The sequence below is a fragment of the Zalophus californianus genome, chromosome 11 (genome assembly GCF_009762305.2).
Source record: "Zalophus californianus isolate mZalCal1 chromosome 11, mZalCal1.pri.v2, whole genome shotgun sequence".
Classification (NCBI taxonomy): domain Eukaryota; kingdom Metazoa; phylum Chordata; class Mammalia; order Carnivora; family Otariidae; genus Zalophus; species Zalophus californianus.
The window spans coordinates 31,822,044-31,844,496 of NC_045605.1; the positions used below are offsets into that span (position 1 = coordinate 31,822,044).

Genomic DNA, 22,453 nt, shown 5'->3' on the forward strand with positions numbered 1-22,453 from the left:
TACATGAAGTCTGAATCTTAGATTGTGGCTGCAAAGGAGAAGCACCTAATATACTATCATAGACATTAATAAAATTACTTCATATTTCTCAGGCTTTACATAATAATAAAATATCCCACCAATTATGGACTTCTATTTTTTTCAGATAAAATGTGCTTAAATGACTTTTTCATATTCACCTAATTAGCTATTATGAACTAGTTAATACTGCATAAACACAAACTATCTTCTTTCCATCCCCACTCCACAAAAGACTTACTATATAAAATACAAAATTTTGTTTGGAACTATTATTTTTATGTAGAATAGGCAGTTACAGCAAATAACCTACAAAGATCAGTGGTATAACACAATTGCAGTTTATTTGTCACTCATATTCACAGTCCACTGGGTTAGGAAGAAAACCCATGCTCCTTCCATATACGGGCTCCACCCTTCCACAGAGCAGCTTGGAGTCCTCCATTGGCTCTAACTAGAAGATAAACACTGAGTGAGAAAAGATTTGGACGTGAGGCCTAGAAATGTCATATGTCACTTCTACCCACATTCCATGACCCATATTTAACTGTAGGAGAGGTTGGGAAATACACTGTAGCTCTATACCCAGAAGAAACATTATGAAACATAGCATTGGTCACCAGAAGGACAGGCAAATATACATTTCACTCTTTCTCATACACAAAGATCACACACACCTCTGCTTCAGGGGAAAGTTTTTAAAAACTGCTTTTACTTTTCACCTTTTTCTGTGTCCTTTCCATGCACTGGTAAGCTCAGCCTTTGAATATCTGAATTGACCCTTCTTTTACTCAATGATTTGAAAGAGAACCTTAGGGAGTAAAGGTGAGCCAAGGGTCTTTCTCAGTAGTATATTTTCAGAGACTTCTTTCTAGTAGCACAAATCTCACATAGTGGAGTGGTGGGGTACACATCAGGAAAAACAAAGGCAAAAAAGCTATCCTTAAAAAGGGAGGTTTTCCTCATGAAATCTGTGTAAAGACAGGGACCAATACAGGATCCAAGGATCCATAGCCCTACCCCCCTACCTTGGGAACACTCTGAAGCATGAGAAAAGTTGGGTTGCCTGGGCACTACTTTTTGCCCTAATAAGGTTGTAAAACTGTGACAAAATATTTAAAAATTAAACAAAAAACTTAGAAAAATATCTGAAATATAATTTAGGCCCCTATAAATAAGTGAGTATGAAACAGAAAAGAAATTAAAAATCACTAATACACATAAAAAAATTGTTCAACCTCACTAATAATTTGAGAAATGAAGATGAGATATTTTATTTTTCTATGTAAAAAGCAAAGATTACCTAAAATGAAAATACTCCATACTAGCCACAAGACAGTTAAATAGTGAGTTTAGCAATGTATATTATGAGTGTTAAGAAAGTTAATATCTTTCATTGCAATAATTCTACTTCTAAGGATATATCTTTTTAAAAAATCAAAAATTATATTCATTATAAGTATTATTTAGACTAGCAAAATATTTTAAATACCAAATGATAAGACAATTAAATATATTGTTCTACAATTTTAAGTGAAATTAAATGTGAGAATTAAAATATTTATTACTAAAGAATTTTGAGAGATATAAGTAAATGTTCTCAATATAATGTTAGGAAATGTCCCAAAATATTGGATTGTAGAATCTGGTGACATAATTTTTTATGTATTATCTATGTTTTCTAAAATTTTTCTAATGAATATATGTTATTTTTAAGTTAGCTAAATCAAAAAATAAAGATCCTTGTTTTTATAAAAAAGTATTCTTATATAAAATAGCATCTGGCTAACTGCCCATGACTCACCATTTCCCAATTTGCCACTAAGATATTTGCAAGAAATCCTAAAACTCACTTGTGGAATCAACAAGAATCTGAGAAAAAATTCTCCAATCATATAATACTGGATGTAATAATCAAGGCAAAAATGAGTTAAGGTAAGGAGCTCAAAGCAAATAGAAATATTTAAGAGAGCTGGTTCATTATTTATCTGAAATATAGGAAAGAGAGCAGGAGAGGAGGAAAAATTTCAAAATGTCTCAGGAGCATAGGATGAGAGCCTAATGATTAGATTATAATATCCCCAAAACTTCTTATTAGTGGTCGATACTAAAAGGATGTGAGGCTGGCTGGGAATACTTGAATGGATAGAGTGAAGACTTTGGGTTACTAGTTGCCAGTTCTTGAAAACCTAATGGGAAATAGTACTTCAATAATCAGAAGAAAAAATAATTTTATTTTTTAAGTGTTTTTTTTTTTAATTCCAGTTAACATATAGCGTAGCATTAGTTTCAGGTGAACAGTATAGTGATTCAACATTTCCATACAACACACAGTGTTCATCACAAGTGCAGTACTTAGGGGTTACCCCCATCACCTATTTTACCAATGCCCCCACCAACCTCCCCACCCCACCGTAACCATTAGTTTGTTCTCTATAGAGTCTGTTTCTTGGTTTGCCTGGTTTTTTTTTTTTTTTTTCCTAAAAATCATCAAGGGTCAAGAGTCAAGATAATTAATGTAGAGTTATATAAATCCAAGAGATTATATAATTTTTTTTCTTTCAGCAATCTAGATATAGCTGCAGGAAAAGGGAGCTGCTTCATTTAAGTTTCAAGGTTTATTTGTAAGGTAAATGAAAGCAAAAAGAAACAAGAAAATTGGGAGTCCTGGTGATAATTTGCTGAAGAAATCAAGCAGAGCATCTCAAACAAGTGACAACAGAAGGATCTAAAATATTAAGGAAAAAAATTGTAGGTAAAATAGACAATGTAGTAGAAATAAGAGAACTAGCAGTAAGAATAGGAAGTTGTGCCTACAATTTGGCTATCAGAATTAAAGACTAGAGAGATATATTACCAGTTAACATCACATGGGAATAAGATGCATTCCCATTAAAATAAGCAACCAAAAAGGAATATTTGCCATTGTTATTATTTAATATTGTTCTGGAAATCCTAAACCATGCACTGAATCATGAAGCAGAAACAAGAGCTACAACTATTCGGAAGGCAGAAATGAGGATATTTTAAATACAGTATTGTATACCAAAAAAAACCCCACAAAAGATAATCAATCAAAACTATTTGAATTGAAAATAGAAATTAAAAGAAATTAGTAAAAATAGAGTAGTATAATGAAGTGGTTGGATATAAGAGAAGTATTGAAATATCAATAGCTTTCTCTCATGAGCAGGAGAAATTAGGAAATTTCATGAAGCAATATTAAAATTACAACAAAGATAAATTATCCATGAATAATCTCAATGACAAATACTTCAGATTTATATGAAGACAAACTTGACAGAGAGATCCAAGTATTTGTTAAAATATTTTTTCTTTGGGGCACCTGAGTGGCTCAGTCGTTAAGCATCTACCTTCGGCTCAAGTCATGATCTTTGGGTCCTGGGATGAACCCCTCATCAGGCTCCTTGCTCAGCAGGAAGCCTGCTTCTCCCTCTCCCACTCCCCTTGCTTGTGTTCCCTTTCTCGCTGTGTCTTTTTTTGTCAAATAAATAAATAAAATCTTTAAAAAAATAAAAAAAAATACTTTTTCTTTAAAAAAGACCCAACTTACATATAATTGTAAACTAAATCCATTCCTGAGACAGGAATATAGAATGACAGGTGCTCTTTTGAGCAAATGCTAAGTTAAACGAATACTCCATTGATACAGCTCTAAAATAGGTAAGCTAAAATGTTCCTTAGTTTATCTAGTTGTTCTTATATGCTTCAAGAGAACTATAAGTTTATGTGACCTAAAACTATCAATAACACTCTTTCCTATTTAAGATGTTCATGTCTAGAATTCCATATCAAAAGAGATCTTTATAGAAATTTTTATTATTAACTGCTGCTGTCATCTTTTTAAACATAACTGCCAGTTATATTCTTACAGTTCCTTTGGAAGGACTAAGAAGTCAAAATCAGTTTGAAGAGATGAGATCAAGCTACATTAGAGAACTCATCAAGGCAATTGGTTTGAGGCAAAAAGGAGTTGTCTCTAGCTCACAGCGTTTCTACCAACTTACAAAACTTCTTGATAACTTGCATGATGTAAGTATTTTGTTTTCTAGGATATCAGTGATTATTTTCTGAATTTCTATAACTTTTAAATATTAAATCTACATTTTACCTTATATGGTTTCTTCAAACTCATATTTGTACTTATGTTTTAAAACAGTATTTGCATCACACTGCTCAGCACTTATATTGTGCTTTTTTACATTTTCAATGTAGATCACCCCAATATCCTTTACTAGTATTTGTATAATTTGAAAGTAATTTAATGGTTTATAGGAATTGTGATAACATTTTCCTGAGTAATGTTCTAAAATATTTTGCCCTAAGTTAGAAAAGATTTTATATATACAGGAAAAGCAAAGGTTTGGGTGTGAAAAATAAGACTCATATCATTTTGGATGGAATTATAAGATAACAACAGTGCTAATGGACAATTTGGCAATCTACTCACTAGGTCAAATTTGAGAAACAGATAGCCAAGGATTCTTAGCCATATAGGTAAAGCCTCTATAATGAAATGCAGAAATCAAATACTCAGAAAAAAAGGAATGAAGGAAAAAGCACCAGAACAGAGAAGAGAAAAAAAGATTTAAAAAAATTAAGATATTCAGAGAAAAAAGAATGATATTGCATCCATGAAACAAAAATAGAAAACATTTGGAAAGGTACATTTAGAAAGAAAATACTTGGGGGGCGGAGCAAGATGGCGGAGGAGTAGGAGACCTAGATTTCGTCTGGTCTCAGGAATTCAGCTGAATAGGGATCAAACCATTCTGAACACCTACGAACTCAACAGGATATCAAAGAAGAGAGTAGCACCAACTCTCTGAACAGAGAAGCGACCACTTACTGGAAGGTAGGATGTGCGGAGAAGTGAATCCGAGGCGATATTCGGGAGGATAGACGGCAGGGGAGGGGCCTCCGTCGGCCGCTTCTGGCAAGTGATAGAGTCGCGGAGCACGAAATCGGAACTGTTAGAAGTCGGCTCCGCTGAGGGATGTCGCTGCAGTGGCCAAGCGGGGGTTGGAACCCTCATGGGACAGTGTGGTCTCAGGACCCTCGGGGTCACAGAAAGACCTGGGGAGCCTGAGTGCGGCAGAGCTCCCAGGTATCGGAGCAGGGAAGCCAGCTGTAGAGACGGAGCCGAGGCGCGGGCTCTCAGCTTGGGGTTGCCATAAACTGTGATCCGCGGCCCAGTCGGGCCACTGCTCCTCCAGCAGGGACCCAACAAGCGGCAGATCCGGGGAGACTCCCCTTCATTCCTGGGGAGGAGCGGCGCGGGAACGCACCGCAGGGATCTGCTGGGTTTGGAGACTCCACACGGGGTTGGGTGCCAGAGATAGAAATGCTCGGTCACAGGCCGGGTGAGCATGGAGAGAGGCCGGAGACCGGGGAGACGGGAGTGACTGCTTTTCTCTGTGGGCGCACTGAGGAGCAGGGCCCCTAGTTCTCAGCTCCTCCGGGTGGAGATTGGGAGGCCACCATTTTTGCCCTGGTCCTCCAAGGCTGTACGGAGAGCTTGCAGGGAACAAAAGCTCCTGAGATCAAACCCGAGCAGCTTGCTTAGCCCGGACCGACAAGGGCGGAGCAATTCAGCCTCCGGCAAAGACATTTGGAAACCACGGCAACAGGCCCCTCCCCCAGAATATCAGCCCGAACAGCCAGCAAGCCAAGACCAAGTTTACCGATCAAGGAGAACGGGAGAACTCCAGTGCTAGGGGAATACTGCACATAGAATTCATGGCTTTTTTTTACCATGATTCATTAGTTCATCAAAGTTAATTTTTGTTAACTGTTTTTTTTTCTTTTCTTTTTCCCTTCTTCAACCAACTTATCAATCTCTTTTTAAAAAAAAAAACTTTTTATTTTTCATTTTTAGAGTCATATTTTATCCCTTCATAGTAGTTACCCTTATTTTTGGCATATATATATAAGTTGTTCCCTCTTTAAAATTTTGAGATACAGTTACTTCTAACAGATCAAAATATACCCTAAATCACTAGTGTATGGCTCTGTTCTAGCCTCCTGCCTGATCACATTCTCTCCCCTTTTTTTAAAATCTTCTTTCTTTCTTCAAACAACTTCTTATCTTATCAAGTCCTTTTATAAATTTTTTTATAATTTTCATCTTTACAGTCACTTCTACCCCTTCATTGTATCAACCCTTATTTTGTACATATATGTCTTTCTTCCTTTAAAATTTTAGGAGGCACTTTTTTCTAACAGACCAAAATACGCCCAAAATCTAGTGTGTGACACTGATCTATGCACTAGCCTGATCATATTTGATCACATTCTGCTTTTTCTGTATTGTTCTGTTTTTATCTTTTTTCTTCTTTTTTTTTCTCTTTCTTTTTTCATTCCCTTTCTTTTCCCCTGGTTTCAGGTCTTTTCTGATTTGTATACAGTATATTTGCTGGGGGCGTTGTAAACCTGTTAGCATTTCGTTCTCTCATTCATCTATTCTCCTCTGGACAAAATGACAAGACGAAAAAAATCACCTCAGCAAAAAGAACAAGAGGTAGTACCCTCAGACAGGGACCTACTCAATATGGACATTAGTACGATGTTGGACCTAGAATTCAGAATCATGACTTTAAAGATACTAGCTGGGCTTGAAAAAAGCGTGGAAGTTATTAGAGAAACCCTTTCTGGAGAAATAAAAGAACTAAAATCTAACCAAGTCGAAATCAAAAAGGCTATTGATGAGGTGTAATCAAAAATGGGGGCACTAACTGCTAGGATAAATGAGGCAGAAGAGAGAATCAGTGATATAGAAGACCAAATGATGAAAAATAAAGAGGCTGAGAAAAAGAGAGAGAAACAACTACAGGATCACGAGGGCAGAATTTGAGAGATAAGTGATACGATAAGACGAAACAACATTAGAGTAATTGGGATCCCAGAAGAAGAAGAAAGAGAGAGAGGGGCAGAAGGTATATTGGAGCAAATAATAGCAGAGAACTTCCCTAATGTGAGGAAAGAAATAGGCATCAAAATCCAGGAGGCACAGAGAACCCCTCCCAAAATCAATAATAATAGGTCAACACCCCGACATCTAATAGTAAAACTTACGAGTCTCAGAGACAAAGAGAAGATCCTGAAAGCAGCTCGGGAGAAGAGATTTGTAACCTACAATGGTAAAAATATTAGATTGGCAAGAGACCTATCCACAGAGACCTGGCAGGCCAGAAAAGACTGGCAAGATATCTTCAGAGCACTAAACGAGAAAAATATGCAGCCAAGAATACTATATACAGCTAGGCTGTCATTGAAAATTGAAGGAGAGAAAAAAAGCTTTCAGAACAAACAAAAACTAAAGGAATTTGCAAACACGAAACCAGCCCTCCAAGAAATATTGAAAGGGGTCCTCTAAGCAAAGAGAGAGCCTAAAGCAGCAAAGATCAGAAAGGAACACAGACAACATACAGTAACAGTCACCTTACAGGCAATACAATGGCACTAAATTCCTACCTTTCAATAGTTACCCTGAATGTAAATGGGCTCAATGCCCCAATCAAAAGACACAGGCTATCAGATTGGATTAAAAAACAAGACCCATCAATATGCTGTCTGCAAGAGACTCATTTTAGACCCAAAGACACCCCCAGATTGAAAGTGAGGGGGTGGAAAACCATTTACCATGCTAATGGACACCAAAAAAAGCTGGGGTGGCAATCCTTATATCAGACAAACTAGATTTTAAAACAAAGACTGTAATAAGAGATGAGGAAGGACACTACATCCTACTTAAAGGGTCTATCCAACAAGAAGATCTAACAATTGTAAATATCTATGCCCTGAACATGGGAGCAGCCAATTATATAAGGCAATTAATAACAAAAGCAAAGAAACACATTGACAACAATACAATAATAGTGGGGGACTTTAACACCCCTCTGACTGAATGGACAGATCATCTAAGCAAAAGATCAACAAGGAAATAAAGACTTTAAATGACACACTGGACCAAATGGACTTCACAGATATATTCAGAACATTCCATCCCAAAGCAACGGAATACACGTTCTTCTCTAGTGCCCATGGAACATTCTCCAGAATTGATCACATCCTAGGTCACACATCAGGTCTCAACCGGTACCAAAAGATTGGGATCATTCCCTGCATATTTTCAGACCACAATGCTCTGAAACTAGAATTCAATCACAAGAGGAAAGGCAGAAAGAACTCAAATACATGGAGGCTAAAGAGCATTCTACTAAAGAATGAATGGGTCAACCAGGAAATTAAAGAAGAATTAAAAAAATTCATGGAAACCAATGAAAATGAAAACACAACTGTCCAAAATCTTTGGGATACAGCAAAGGCAGTCCTAAGAGGAAAGTATATAGCAATACAAGCCTTCTTCAAGAAACAAGAAAGGTCTCAAATACACAACCTAACTCTACACCTAAAGGAGCTGGAGAAAGAACAGCAAATAAAGCCTAAACCCAGCAGGAGAAGAGAAATAATAAAGATCAGAGCAGAAATCAATGAAATAGAAACCAAAAGAACAGTAGAACAGATCAACGAAAATAGGAGCTGATTCTTTGAAAGAATTAACAAGATTGATAAACCCCTGGCCAGACTGATCAAAAAGAAAAGAGAAATGACCCAAATCAACAAAATCATGAATGAAAGAGGAGAGATCACAACCAACACCAAAGAAATACAAACAATTTAAAGAACATATTATGAGCAATTCTATGCCAGCAAATTAGATAACCTGGAAGAAATGGGTGCATTCCTAGAGATGTATCAACTACCAAAACTGAACCAGGAAGAAATAGAAAACCTGAACAGACCTATAACCACTAAGGAAACTGAAGCAGTCATCAAAAATCTCCCAAGAAACAAAAGCCCAGGGCCAGATGGCTTCCCAGGGGAATTCTATCAGACATTTAAAGAAGAATTAATACCTATTCTCCTGAAACTGTTCCAAAAAATAGAAATGGAAGGAAAACTTCCAAATTCATTTTATGAGGCCACAATTACCTTGATCCCAAAACCAGACAAAGACCCCATCAAAAAGGAGAATTACAGACCAATATCCTTGATGAACATGGATGCAAAAATTCTCACCAAAATACTAGCCAATAGGATCCAACAGTACATTAAAAGGATTATTCACCACGACCAAGTGTGATTTATCCCTGGGCTGCAAGGCTGGTTCAACATCCACAAATCAATCAACGTGATACAATACATTAACAAAAGAAAGAACAAGAAACACATGATCCTCTCAATAGATGCAGAAAAAGCATTTGACAAAGTACAGCATCCTTTCTTGATCAAAACTCTTCAGAGTATAGGGATAGAGGGTACATACCTGAATATCATAAAAGCCATCTAAGAAACACCTACAGCGAATATCATTCTGAATGGGGAGAAGCTGAGAGCTTTTCCCCTAAGGTCAGGAACGCTCAGGGATGTCCACTCTCACCACTGCTATTCAACATAGTATTGGAAGTCCTAGACACAGCAATCAGACAACAAAAAGAAATCAAAGGCATCCAAATCGGCAAAGAGGAAGTCAAACTCTCACTCTTTGCAGATGATATGATACTGTATGTGGAAAACCCAAAAGACTCCACCCCAAAACTGCTAGAATTCATACAGGAATTCAGTTAAGTAGCAGGATATAAAATCAATGCACAGAAATCAGTGGCATTCCTATACACCAACAACAAGACAGAAGAGAGACAAATCAAGGAATCGATCCCATTCACAATCGCACCCAAAACCATAAGATACCTAGGAATAAATTTAACCAAAGAGGCAAAGGATCTGTACTCAGAAAACTATAAAATACTCAGGAAAGAAATTGAAGAAGACACAAAGAAATGGAAAAACGTTCCATGCTCATGGATTGGGAGAACCAACATTGTGAAGATGTCAATGCTACCTAGAGCAATCTACACATTCAATGCAATCCCCATCAAAATACCATCCACTTTTTTCAAAGAAATGGAACAAAGAATCCTAAAATTTGTATGGAACCAGAAGAGACCCCGAATAGCCAGAGGAATATTGAAAAAGAAAAGCAAAGCTGGCGGCATCACAATTCCGGACTTCCAGCTCTATTACAAAGCTGTCATCATCAAGACAGTATGGTACTGGCACAAAAACAGACACATCGATCAATGGAACAGAATCGAGAGCCCAGAAATGGACCCTCAACTCTATGGTCAACTTATCTTTAACAAAGCAGGAAAGAATGTCCAATGGAAAAAAGACAGTCTCTTCAACAAATGGTGTTGGGAAAATTGGACAGCCACATGCAGAAGAATGAAACTGGACCATTTCCTTACACCACACACAAAAATAGACTCCAAATGGTTGAAAGACCTAAACGTGAGACAGGAGTCCATCCAAATCCTAAAGGAGAACACAGGTAGCAACCTCTTCGACCTCAGCCGCAGCAACTTCTTCCTAGAAACATCACCAAAGGCACGGGAAGCCAGGGCAAAAATGAACTATTGGGATTTCATCAAGATAAAAAGCTTTTTCACAGCAAAAGAAACAGTCCACAAAACCAAAAGACAACCGACAGAATGGGAGAAAATATTTACAAATGACATATCAGATAAAAGGCTACTATCCAAAATCTATAAAGAACTTATCAAACTCAACACCCAAAGAACAAATAATCCAATCAAGAAATGGGCAGACGACATGAACAGACATTTTTCCAAAGAAGACATCCAAATGGCCAACAGGCACATGAAAAAGTGCTCAACATCGCTCGGCATCAGGGAAATCTAAATCAAAACCTCAATGAGATACCACCTCACACCCCTCAGAATGGCTAAAATTAACAAGTCAGGGAACGACAGATGTTGGCGGGGATGTGGAGAAAGGGGAACCCTCCTACACTGTTGGTAGGAATGCAAGCTGGTGCAACCCCTCTGCAAAACAGTATGGAGGTTCCTCAAACAGTTGAAATTAGAGCTACCATTCGATCCAGCAATTGCACCACTGGGTATTTACCCCAAAGATACAAATGTAGGGACCCGAAGGGGTACATGCACCCCAATGTTTATAGCAGCAATGTCCACAATATCCAAACTGTTGAAAGAACCAAGATGTCCATCGACAGATGAATGGATAAAGAAGAGGTGGTATATATACACAATGGAATATTATGCAGCCATCAAAAGGAATGAGATCTTGCCATTTGCAACGACGTGGATGGAACTGGAGGGTGTTATGCTGAGTGAAATAAGTCAATCAGAGAAAGACATGTATCATATGACCTCACTGATATGAGGAATTCTTAATCTCAGGAAACAAACTGAGTGTTACTGGAGTGGTTGGGGGTGGGAGGGATGGGGTGGCTGGGTGATAGACATTGGTGAGCGTATGTGCTACGGTGAGCGCTGTGAATTATGCAAGACGGTTGAATCACAGATCTGTACTTCTGAAACAAATTACGGAACATATTTTAAGAAAAAAGAAAAAGAAGAAGATAGCAGGAGAGGAAGAATGAAGGCGAGCAAGTCAGAGGGGGGAGATGAACCAGGAGAGATGATGGACTCTGAAAAAGAAACTGAGGGTTCTAGAGGGGAGGAGGGTAGGGGGATGGGTTAGCCTGGTGATGGGTATTAAAGAGGGCACATTCTGCATGGAGCACTGGGTGTTATGAACAAACAATGAATCATGGAACACTACACCAAAACAAATGATGTAATATATGGTGATTAACATAACAATAAAAAAATTAAAAAAAACGAAAGAAAGAAAATACTTTTGGATAATTAAATATAGAAAAACAGAAATTTAAAATTTAATAGAAGGGCTGAAATATAAAACTCAGAAAAAATCTCCTAATTCAAGGAGGTTCATTTCGCAATTAAAAGGAATTTCTAAAAGAACAGGGAAAATCAAGGAGAGGAAATTATATAAAAAAATCATAAAATAAAAGTTGCTGGATCAGAAGTATTTTAATTTTTTGACTGTAAGGGCCCGTTGTACAGGCACAGCACAATTGAACAAAGACCCATTATTGTAGAATTTTTGAGCGCCAGAAATAAAGAGACTATCCTAGGGCGCCTGGGTGGCTCAGATGGTTAAGCGTCTGCCTTCGGCTCAGGTCATGATCCCAGAGTCCTGGGATCGAGTCCCGCATCGGGCTCCCTGCTCAGTTGGGAGCCTACTTCTCGCTCTGCTTCTCTCTCTCTCTCTCTCTCTCTGTCTCTCATGAATAAATAAATAAAATCTTTAAAAAAATAAAGAGATTATCCTAAAATATACCAATGAGAAAAGAAACAAGTTACATAAAAATGATCAGGATTCAAAATGATGTTGGACTTCTTAACAACAATACTGGAACCCAGAAAACAATGGAGCAATGGCTCCAGAATTTTGGAGAAAAGGAAAATCTTCAAAGAATTTTATACCCATCCAAACCGTCAAACAAATATGATGGTACCTTAAAAAGTATTTTCAGATGTCTAAGGTCTCAGAGAGCTTACCTCAAATACAACCTTTGTCAAGAACATCTACGGAATGTTTTAACAGTAAAGCACTGGACTAAGCCAATGAAGTAGAATATCCAACCCAGGAGAGATGCAAAGGGATGTTCTAGCACATTAACTGTGCTGGACAATCATTACTCTAGATTGAAGCAGTAATGCACAGGGTTTCAGAATACTAGTACCAGGGAAAAAAGATGGAACAGAGGGATTACCAGTATGTATGAACATATTGAGGTGAGTTTTTACAATTGTGTCAAAGAATTTGACTATGGTTTTGTGATAAATATAAAGGAAACAAAGCAAAACAGAAACACAAGGTGATTAGCTCTAGCAAAGTAAAAATAAGTCCTATATGAAAGGAAATTTAATCCAGCAGGAAACAATAAAAATCTTTATAATTGCTGGATATTGATTTAGTAAAAAATTGATATAGCTATATAGAGAATGAGAAGAGAAAAGTGTGCATATTTGGGAGGGGTGTCTAGTATTAAAGAGAGCTGAAACCTCATTTTCCATAATAGAAACTAAATCAATAATATCAAATTTGAAAAACAAAATTTATTAGAAATACAGAGATAAATATTTAAAGATATGGGCTAAAGAAGTTGAAAATGGTTGCATCTGGGCAACTAGAATAAGGATGGGAAGAACTCTATTAGAAAACTGCTGAATTTTATTGTTGCTGCTGGGTTCTATTTGACTTTTAAAATTATTTACATGAATTATTTGACAAAAATTAAAATTAGATTAAAATGAATTATGTTGGGTTATTTGTGTTGACAGAGGAAGACTCAATATATTGTTATGTGAAAAAGTCAGTCTATTAACAAAATAGACTTTATTAAATAATGGCATTTTTGGAATTATATATGCCTTATGTGTATTGTGTATAAACCTGGGTATGTTTGTATACATGTATTAAAAGAAAAAAGAAAGACACCAAAATGTTCATATCAGTTATCCTGTGGGATTATGAATGACTTTCATTTCTTTAAATCTGTACTATCAGAATGTTTCATTGTATGTAATATTTTACATATTATTCTAGAGAGTGAAGGGAGTTATTTTGGTAAGAAAACATCTTGATGGGTATTTATATTGTTAGAAAAAGAAGCTGTCGTGTTTTATTATATGAATATTATATTTTTACATGTTTTTTATCCATTTGTGAAACCAACAGCTTGTCAAACAGCTTCATCTGTACTGCTTGAATACATTTATCCAGTCCCGGGCTCTGAGTGTTGAATTTCCAGAAATGATGTCTGAAGTTATTGCTGCACAGTTACCCAAGATCTTGGCAGGGATGGTGAAACCTCTGCTCTTTCATAAAAAGTGAATGCCATTTTTATCTTTAAAAATTAAATTTTGTGATATGTCTGTTTTTGTTTTGGTCAGGATTATGAGGTCTCGGGTTTTTACAATGTTCTTCTCAAAGCCTTACATTTATAACATATATTGTGTAAATTTCAGAAAAAATTGTGAAGTTATTGTTTTCCTTTATAAAGCATAATTAGAATTTTAAGGTGTTTCTGTGTACCTATATATTCTTTAACAGTTTAGAAGATTGAAAAGTACTAAAATTGATTGCCAAAGTAAACTTAGTTTTGTCCATACTATTTCCTACCATTTAGGTGAAAATTTTTAACTTTTGCATCGAATGAATCTTCTACTTTAGAGGAAAAAAATCTTACATGTAAAAATAAAAAGTAATTATATATGTTCCTTCTAGGTACCTCCCTTTGTCTCCTTGAATATATTTACAAAAATGAGTCTTTAAAATGGTATGCAAAATTTTGTCTAAATGAGTGTATATACATTTTTTGTGAGGAGAAAATTCATAACCTTCATCAGATTTTCCAAAGGGTTTTTAATGCAAAAAATACAGAGAAAAAGAGTTTAAAATCCCTGAAATAAATTGAGGGTGTGATATTAGGAAAAACAGCTCATATATTGACTATTTCCCAAATTAGAAACACAAATCTCTAAGGAAGTTATTAAGGAGAGCCATATCATTATGACAACAGTATTAGGGGTTTTGTAGTTTTTTACTAACCTTTTTTGGGACTTGTCCTTTAATAAGGTATTGTGAATCCAAATAAGAATCCAGAAGAGTCTGTGGCTTAATGGCACTCCTTACCATCTGGGGCAGGTGGAAAATCACTTAACCTTACTGATTTTCAATTTCCTCACCTTTACTACTGTTATATTTCCTGCAAAATGTTCCTTTTGGTCAGAGCTTCTTATTCACTTCTTAATCAAAAAAGAAAGGGAGGGAGGGAGGGAAGGAGGGTGAGGCAGGAAGGAAGGGAAGAGAAAATAAGAAATATTATTCTCTTTCTTTACTCAGTGGGGGATAATGACAAATCAGAGGTTGAATGTTTTTGAGTGTCTTGGATCCAATTCTAAGGGAGATATTTCAAGAAATACTAGATACTGTCTTAAAATAATACAACCAATTACAATAACTAGAAAGCACAATTCACACTGTTATATGAACTGAAAATATTGCATTAGAAGATGGACAAGAGTTCTTTTCTGAGATGAGTCACTGGAGATCCATTTATTTTTAAAAAATCTATATATCTGTATATATAAATACAGATATATAAAAAATGACAGGAAAAACTAAGTCCATACCACTGACAAAATTCAATCAAAAATAATCACTGTTTTCTATATAAAGTAATTTATACCATTTAAGGCATATATCATATTTTTGTCTTTATTTATTATATATAAGTAAATATATAGAATATTTTTAACAGCTCAGAGTAACTAGTAGACCAAATTCTTTTTCTAAATTTTAAAAAAATTGGACATTATCTTACAAATAAGACATACTGCCTTATGCAAATTAATGGTTGTTAATAAGAAAACCAAAGTAACTTTGAAAACAATATAGAAAACATTTACTGACTTCTTCAATTTCTTAATACATTTTGGAGTACCCATTCCCTTCAACTGATAAATCTTTGCAGTTTACCAAGGAACAATAACATCTCTTAATGAATACTAATGTAACCCCCAAAACAAGATAAAGTGGTTTCATCTGATCAAAAAATTGGCATGACAATGTTACCATAACTGTTTCTTACCAGTAAATTCTCCATTTACAAAAGGAATAAGCTATGGTGTATCTATAAATAGTGAATTCACATAAGGCATTTGAAACAGGGATTAAAATAAGCTCGATCCAATGCTCTTGGCTTAGGTCCATTAGATCTATGTGGCAAATATAATAAATAATATCCAAATTTTCTAACATTTGGTTATAACATTCAGTAAGAGTTTAAACCAAGTATTTCAAATAGTTTTAACATTAATAAAAAAATAGTCTCTTCCTTGGTAAGTCTAACTACATGTCTTTTTCTGTGAATACAATACCATAGACTACTGCTGTTCAGTTCTTCAAAGTCTTTATACACATACAGATTCATTCTCTTGCCACTCTCCAGTCCGAAGTTAACTTCCTAAAAAAGATCTAATCTTACCATATCCTCACTTTAAAATGTCATTGACTTCCAATCACCTATTATAGTGATTCTCAGCTCTGCACATTAGTGTCTCCAAGTGAGCTTTTTAAAAATACCTTTACCTGGGCTTCATCCTCAGTGATTTTATTTTAATTGCTCCACTCTTATTCTTGCAGGGACACAATAGTTACTCTGAAATGATGTTCAAGCATCAATTTCTATAACTTTACTCTCTTTATCCTCCACTATCTTACATTTATCTTATGTTCCAGCCACACAAATCTTTTTACCATCAGTTTTCTGCCTGAATTTTCCCTCTTTGATACCAGTCACATCCATATCTCAATCTTCAAGATTCAGCCAAGCCATTATTTTTGTAATGTTCTTTTCTGCATCTTCCAAATAGTGACTAACTTCCTCCTAAGGTTCACCAGCTATTTTGTGCACATCTGAATTATAATAGTGTCTTGTTCTACAATTCTGATAGTATTAAGAGCCTGGGAGCCAGTTTGAGGTAGGACAGTAGTAAAAGTTTTTCTTGAGTGGGAGTTGCATGGCATGGTCTCAGTTTTGCTATCACCATGGATCTGTGTCATTCTTTTGTTACATCATTCATGTCTGTATGCCTGACTTTATGACGTTGTCTTCCCATACTCCTTATCTACATCTCTTAATTTCTTTTCATCTCTTTTAAAATTTCTACCTCTTCTTACTTTGTGAGACCTCTCCACATACTGACTTTACCATAGGAGAATATGAGCACATTTTGTATTTATTAAGAACACTTTATGCTCCCTATTCTAAATTTCAAAACTGAATGGAGTATTATTTCCCTTCCTAAGAAAAAATCCACAAATTCAATTGTTTCCTATAGTTAAGTAGACCTAACTCAATATACAAGTTTTTTCTCCTTTCTGATTTCATTCACCAAATATTGAATACATTTTATGAACACAAGTGAATGTGCTAATAAGTGTTATGAGAATTTAGAGCTGAAGGAAGACTGTAACTCAAGAAAGTTACAGTCCAGTAGTAGGCATAAGTCACAATGCCTGGTAAACAGTAGGCACTCAAATACTTGTTGAGTGTACAAATGAAAATACGGTTTGGATTTCATAGGTGCAAAACATTATTTATGTATAACTTCACTGAGACAAATAATGCAGCACAAGGTAAGGTATTAACTTTAAAATAAATATCAAATAACCCCTTAATTTGTGTCAATAATTCAGTTGCATTAAATCTGTATGTACTTCAATATCTTTTTTCCCCAAAAATGTCATCCCAATAAATACATTTTAAATTTCTCCAATATACAATGAAGGCAGTCTACCACTGTAGGGATTATGTAACAAGTAAATGAATGTAGGTGTATCCAAAAAAAGAAAACTTTCACATTCGAGTAATAGAGAACAGTTGATGATATGATCATTTTATCTGGTTCTTGTTACTTTAAAACAATATTTTGATGACAAAAACCCTTTTTTACCTGCACATATTTAATTTCCAACATAATTTATTTATTTTTATTTCATTCAATTTTGGGGGAACAGAATGTGGTGGCCAAAAGGTTTGGGTTTGCTGTTGTGGTTATTGTTGTTTTGCAACCTCCTAATAATAATGTTTGGTATTCTTGATGTTGATCTTGATTTACAGTGTAGATGTCTAAATACAAGGATTTAAAATTTCAGGCTAAACTTTAAAAAAAAGAAGAAAAGCTTTTGAAAAAGAACATAACATCATCAAATGGAAGATATCTTGTTTCTGAATCTTCCTTTACAAATTCCTGCATACTAATGTCTCCATTCCTGTGCAGTCATCATAACCTTTATCTTCACTTTACAGGTCATGTTCTTTCTGGTAGCTCTAAAAGGAAATTAATCATAAGAAGACAGGTTATATATGAGAAAATACTTGAAGGATACCAAACTACATTATTGAGTTAAAAATATGTCCCTAAAAAAGGCTTGAGAAGCCATTTGAGTCGAACCTAATTGATTCAGTTGTTATGTAGCATTTTTTGTTGTTTTTATTAAAAACATGGCACTTTTTAATTAGGCAGTACTATTATTTTTCATATTTACATTAAAATATTACACAGATTATATGCAAATATGGTAGCAATATGTTTTCTACCAAAACAGTGCCTTTCAAATATCCATGGCATGTCAACCTGTAACTTCTAAATTATCCATTATGGTGACATATTTCCTGATGCTTACTGTAGAAGAGTTGACCCAGGCTTATGGCCCTTCTCTGTCATTTACTAATTGAATGAGCTCAAGCAAGTCATTTAACCTTTCAGATTAAACCTGACTTTGCCCAATTGTTTGCAATTAATAGAAATGAAAACAAAAAGTATACAAGTGTTCAGAAATAGTAACTGCTATTATTATGTTCTCATTAAGCCATAATTCTGGCTATGATTTTATCAAATTAATCCAGCATATTCTATAGTGAAAAGAAAGAATCTAGAAAATGTAGTTGCTTTGTTGCTGTCTCTACGCACACACAAATATTTGATGGATTTCATCTGAGATTACTAGAAGTATTCAATTTCTTCATCTGTAAAGATATACTCTTTTGAGTTTGAGCCCTATTTTATCAGAAATCTAAAGAGCCTATCACCCTTTCATTATAATATTAAGAATAATGGTACTGATTTTGACATTTTTAAAGTTATCTCTAAAATAGAGAGCTTGACTAGAACACAGACCCTCCAAAAATCTATGCAATATACTACATGCTCAGACTATTTTTATTGTAATAATTTAACAAAAGGGAAGAATGGGTCTAGAAATCATGATGAAATTATCAACCCAAAAATTAACATTCCTGTCCTTAAGAAGGTTAGATACAAAATGCCCAGATTAGACCTTCATGTCTGCCTTGATCTGGCATCTTGCATTCCTTTGGTGAGATTGCTATTACATTTCTAGAGGTTTTGCTGTGAATACCTAAGCAGTTTCTCTAATCTACACTTATCCTTTACACAACCAGATTTCAGGAAGAGTATGAATCCTTTCAATATCTTCACAATCTCCGGGGCATCGTGTATAAGTACTTAAAACTTGAACATTTTTTTCAAATTTAAAGATAATTCATTTTTGTATTAAAAAATTCAACAATCACATCTCCACTGATACAGTAAAATGAACAAGCAGACAACCGAAGGAAGAGACTTTTAGATAACCATTAGATGTAGGGAATTCCTTCAACTCTTAAATTTTATAGGAAATACATAGCCAGATAATCTAGCAAAAATTTGCCAAGTTCTAAATTGCTTATTCTCACTAGACTAAGTCATGTAATGATTTTAGTGAAAAGAGTATCACTCAGCCTCTGATTTCACTGTATTTTCCTTACTCGAGGTTTGGTGAAAGGACATTCTCTATCTCTACCTAGCATTTGACATCTATTTAATGTACCATTATTCCACACTCCTTGCTCTTTATCAAATCAAAAAATTGAATAAAAAGCAGTAAAATAAATGACTCACCCTGTACTGTAGAAAGTAATCTAGCCTGGATGTGTCTACATCCATATGAATCCATAATATGAACTGGGTGTAGATAATTGCATTCAAGTTGGATTACATCCCTTTTTAAACTCAGGAAAAAGTCCCTACAGACCATCATTTACCTGGGGCTAATAGAATCTGTACTGTGGCCCTTAAAAATTTGAAAATAAGAAAACAAGAGTAGTTTCCTTTAATAATTTGTCCTCCTTTACATTGGAGAAGATTTAAGAATTGGGGGATTTTGGTGGTAAGTAAAAAAGCAGTTCATAATACCAGTGACTTAATATGTTCATTATCTAAATATCCTGTAGCCAAAGAAAAACACAAAGTGATCTCTTCTCCTTGAAATTGATCACATTTTGAGACAGAGCTCTGACCACATGCCTGGAGGCTGCGCCCAGGCTTGTCTACAGCTTTATGCAGCTGTGCAGTTTGGAAGACTGTTGGAGAACTGTTGGATTAGTCCCAGAATGTCAACCTCATGTTCAATTTACTGGCTTTTGTTACTTTATGTCATGCTGACCTTACTGTGAAACATGCGTTTGTTTGCTCTCTTTCCACTCATGGAAAAATAGGGACAGCATTACTTAGTTTAAGCTGGTTGAAAGCTTTAACTGACAAAGCACTTTCAGAGAAAGCTGAATTAAGCAGCTAAGAAACCATACCCATTCCATTTTATTGTTTTTTTTTAAAAAAGCATACCCCATGCATTGTTTTAAAGAAAATGTATGGTATGACTTCTGAGATGTGATATCAGCATCATGGTCAATATTCAGATAGATATGAGCAAAATATTTAATTGGTATTGTAAATAATTTTTGAAGCCTATTTTTATGATCTTTTGAAATTTCTCTTAATACATCAAATGCTGATTATCCAATTTAGCAAACATAAATTACTCTAAGTGAAACTCACTTTAATTTTTTCTCTAGTCAATTATATATAAAATTTAACATCTCTTTTTCTATATTTACTTACCTATGAAGGGTTTTTTTTATAATTTATAGAAAGCAGTGATTTTAACATTTTTGCCACTAAAGATACCTTTTACTAGCCACCTCTAGAAAAGGTTATATTTTAAAGTACTTCTCCACCAAACTGTATTCCAATTAGGAAATAGTTGTTTTGATTTCTTCATGTTTTATTTTTGAAAGGCATATCAGTTTGAGCTGCTGAACAGCATAACAACTCTGTCCACACTGATCTGATGCAGTTTTAACTTGGTAGATACAAAAAGAAAATTTAATGGCAAAATAATCAATGGATATCTATCATAGCTTTCCTAAACTAGGTTAAGAACTAGAGATTTGAGGTCATAATATATTATACAAAAGTAAGTCTTCTGAGGACTTCAAAATTCATGAGCAAGACCAAAACATTTATGGAAAATTATTACAAGCATACCATATTCTTATCAAAAGAGAGATATGCAGCTCTGCAACATGAAGAAAACAAAACAGAGGTATGTTCTCCATAGGGTAAAAATACTAATCAGATTTATTTAAAGTGGCAAGCTCTTTATTTGATATAAGTAAGAATAGAAAGAGATTTTCATGTGGCAGTCTTTAGAACTCATCACTTTAATAAAGTATCTTCTTATGACCTGAGTATTCTGTGCATTTTAACTTTTCTGATACATGCATATTCACAAGAAAAATCAGAACAGAGTTTACAAAGAAGCTTTTCATTGTAACTTGGAAAAAAATAAAAGAAAAATATAAAATTTCTTTGAAAGGAGTAAATATGACTTACAAAAGGATGGAGAGCTCCTCTAAATAATATCTTAAATATTTTCCCTTATTTAGCAAGCAATTATGCTAGTAGTACAAAACATGGGTGGTTATGTTACAGGGATAATAATGCTAAATGTTAGAGAAATTATCACTCACTATCCAAGCATATAAAACATAAATATGCTCATAGGCTTGCTTTCTGCTTTTTAAGTTCTTCATTTTCTAACGACGCTACATGGTTTTAAAAAAAAATACTTATCTTTAACTCTGTTTAGCTCTCAAATGGATGTCTTAACACTTAAAAAGAAAGTGGTGGGGAGTGGAGGGGAGGGAAATGGAGCGAAGAGAGAAAGAAATGGAAAAGGATAGGACCAAATTATCCCTTTCAACTCTGAAACTACAAATTTCCTGTTATTAGTTTACATCAAAATGGTATCCAACTCTAAGTCATTTATGTTAATAGAAGAAAAATAGGCCCTGAAACACAACAACAACAACAAACTTTTTTTTCAAAGTTGAAGAGTCTTGCTTTAGGCATCATTTTATTCTTCAACAACTAGTTATAAAGCATTCCCTGTGTGTGTGCCAGTCGCTCTGCCAGATTGTGGACATAACCAGTGAATACTTTAAACAGTTCATACTTTCTCTGAGCTTACAGTTGGATGGAGACTAGAAACAGGTAAATAGTTATAACACTGTATAATAAGTGCAATGATGGAGGAGGTACAGGAAGCTATTGGGGCATCTATGGGAAGCACCTAGTTTGATTTAAGAGTGGGCAAAGGCATCTTGGAAAAAAGATCTGAGCCATGATCTAAAAGTGATTTAAAAATTAGCTGAGCATGTAGTCAGAAGATGCCACAGACAGGAAGAGAAGAAGAGTATTTCAAACAGGACATAATGGCATATGTATAGACCTGATGGTGAGAGAGAGAGTATAAGGTGGGGCTGATGATGAGGCTAAGGAAGAAAACAAGGTCCAGAGCATCAGAGGTCTTGTACATGGTATTAAGTTGTGTCGTCTTGATGATGTTGTAAGCAGGAGAACAGCATAATTCAGATTGGTAAGAAAACTCATTCTCACTGAACTATGGAGAATAGAGTTGGAGATGCCTAATCCTGGAGGCAGAGAGAACATTTTTGAGGAAGTTACAATATTTTGGTGAAAAATGGTCATAAACATAAAGAGTTGAAGATTATCATGACCTCTTC

The 22,453-nt window shown here is 35.1% G+C and overlaps 1 protein-coding gene and 1 long non-coding RNA gene across 3 annotated transcripts in view; one reads left to right on the top strand and one right to left on the bottom strand.

Moving 5' to 3' along the window:
• The window catches only part of PGR (progesterone receptor), a 110,493-nt gene extending 96,247 nt beyond the window's left edge, over nt 1-14,246 (top strand). Inside the window, exons 7-8 of one of the 2 annotated variants that reach the window (XM_027579913.1) lie at nt 3,914-4,071; nt 13,696-14,246. In XM_027579913.1, the coding sequence (XP_027435714.1) occupies nt 3,914-4,071; nt 13,696-13,851 (314 nt within the window). In that variant the 3' untranslated portion in view covers nt 13,852-14,246. The remainder of the gene's footprint in view (nt 1-3,913; nt 4,072-13,695) is intronic. The other variant, XM_027579914.1, reaches the window with a different exon arrangement.
• Nucleotides 346-16,531, bottom strand: LOC113914571. Its single transcript, XR_003517483.1, has 3 exons — nt 16,279-16,531; nt 14,569-14,765; nt 346-472 (listed from the first exon to the last, which is right to left on the bottom strand). It is a non-coding gene; the product is annotated as an uncharacterized LOC113914571 (long non-coding RNA).
• Nucleotides 16,532-22,453: the final 5,922 nt, after the last annotated feature.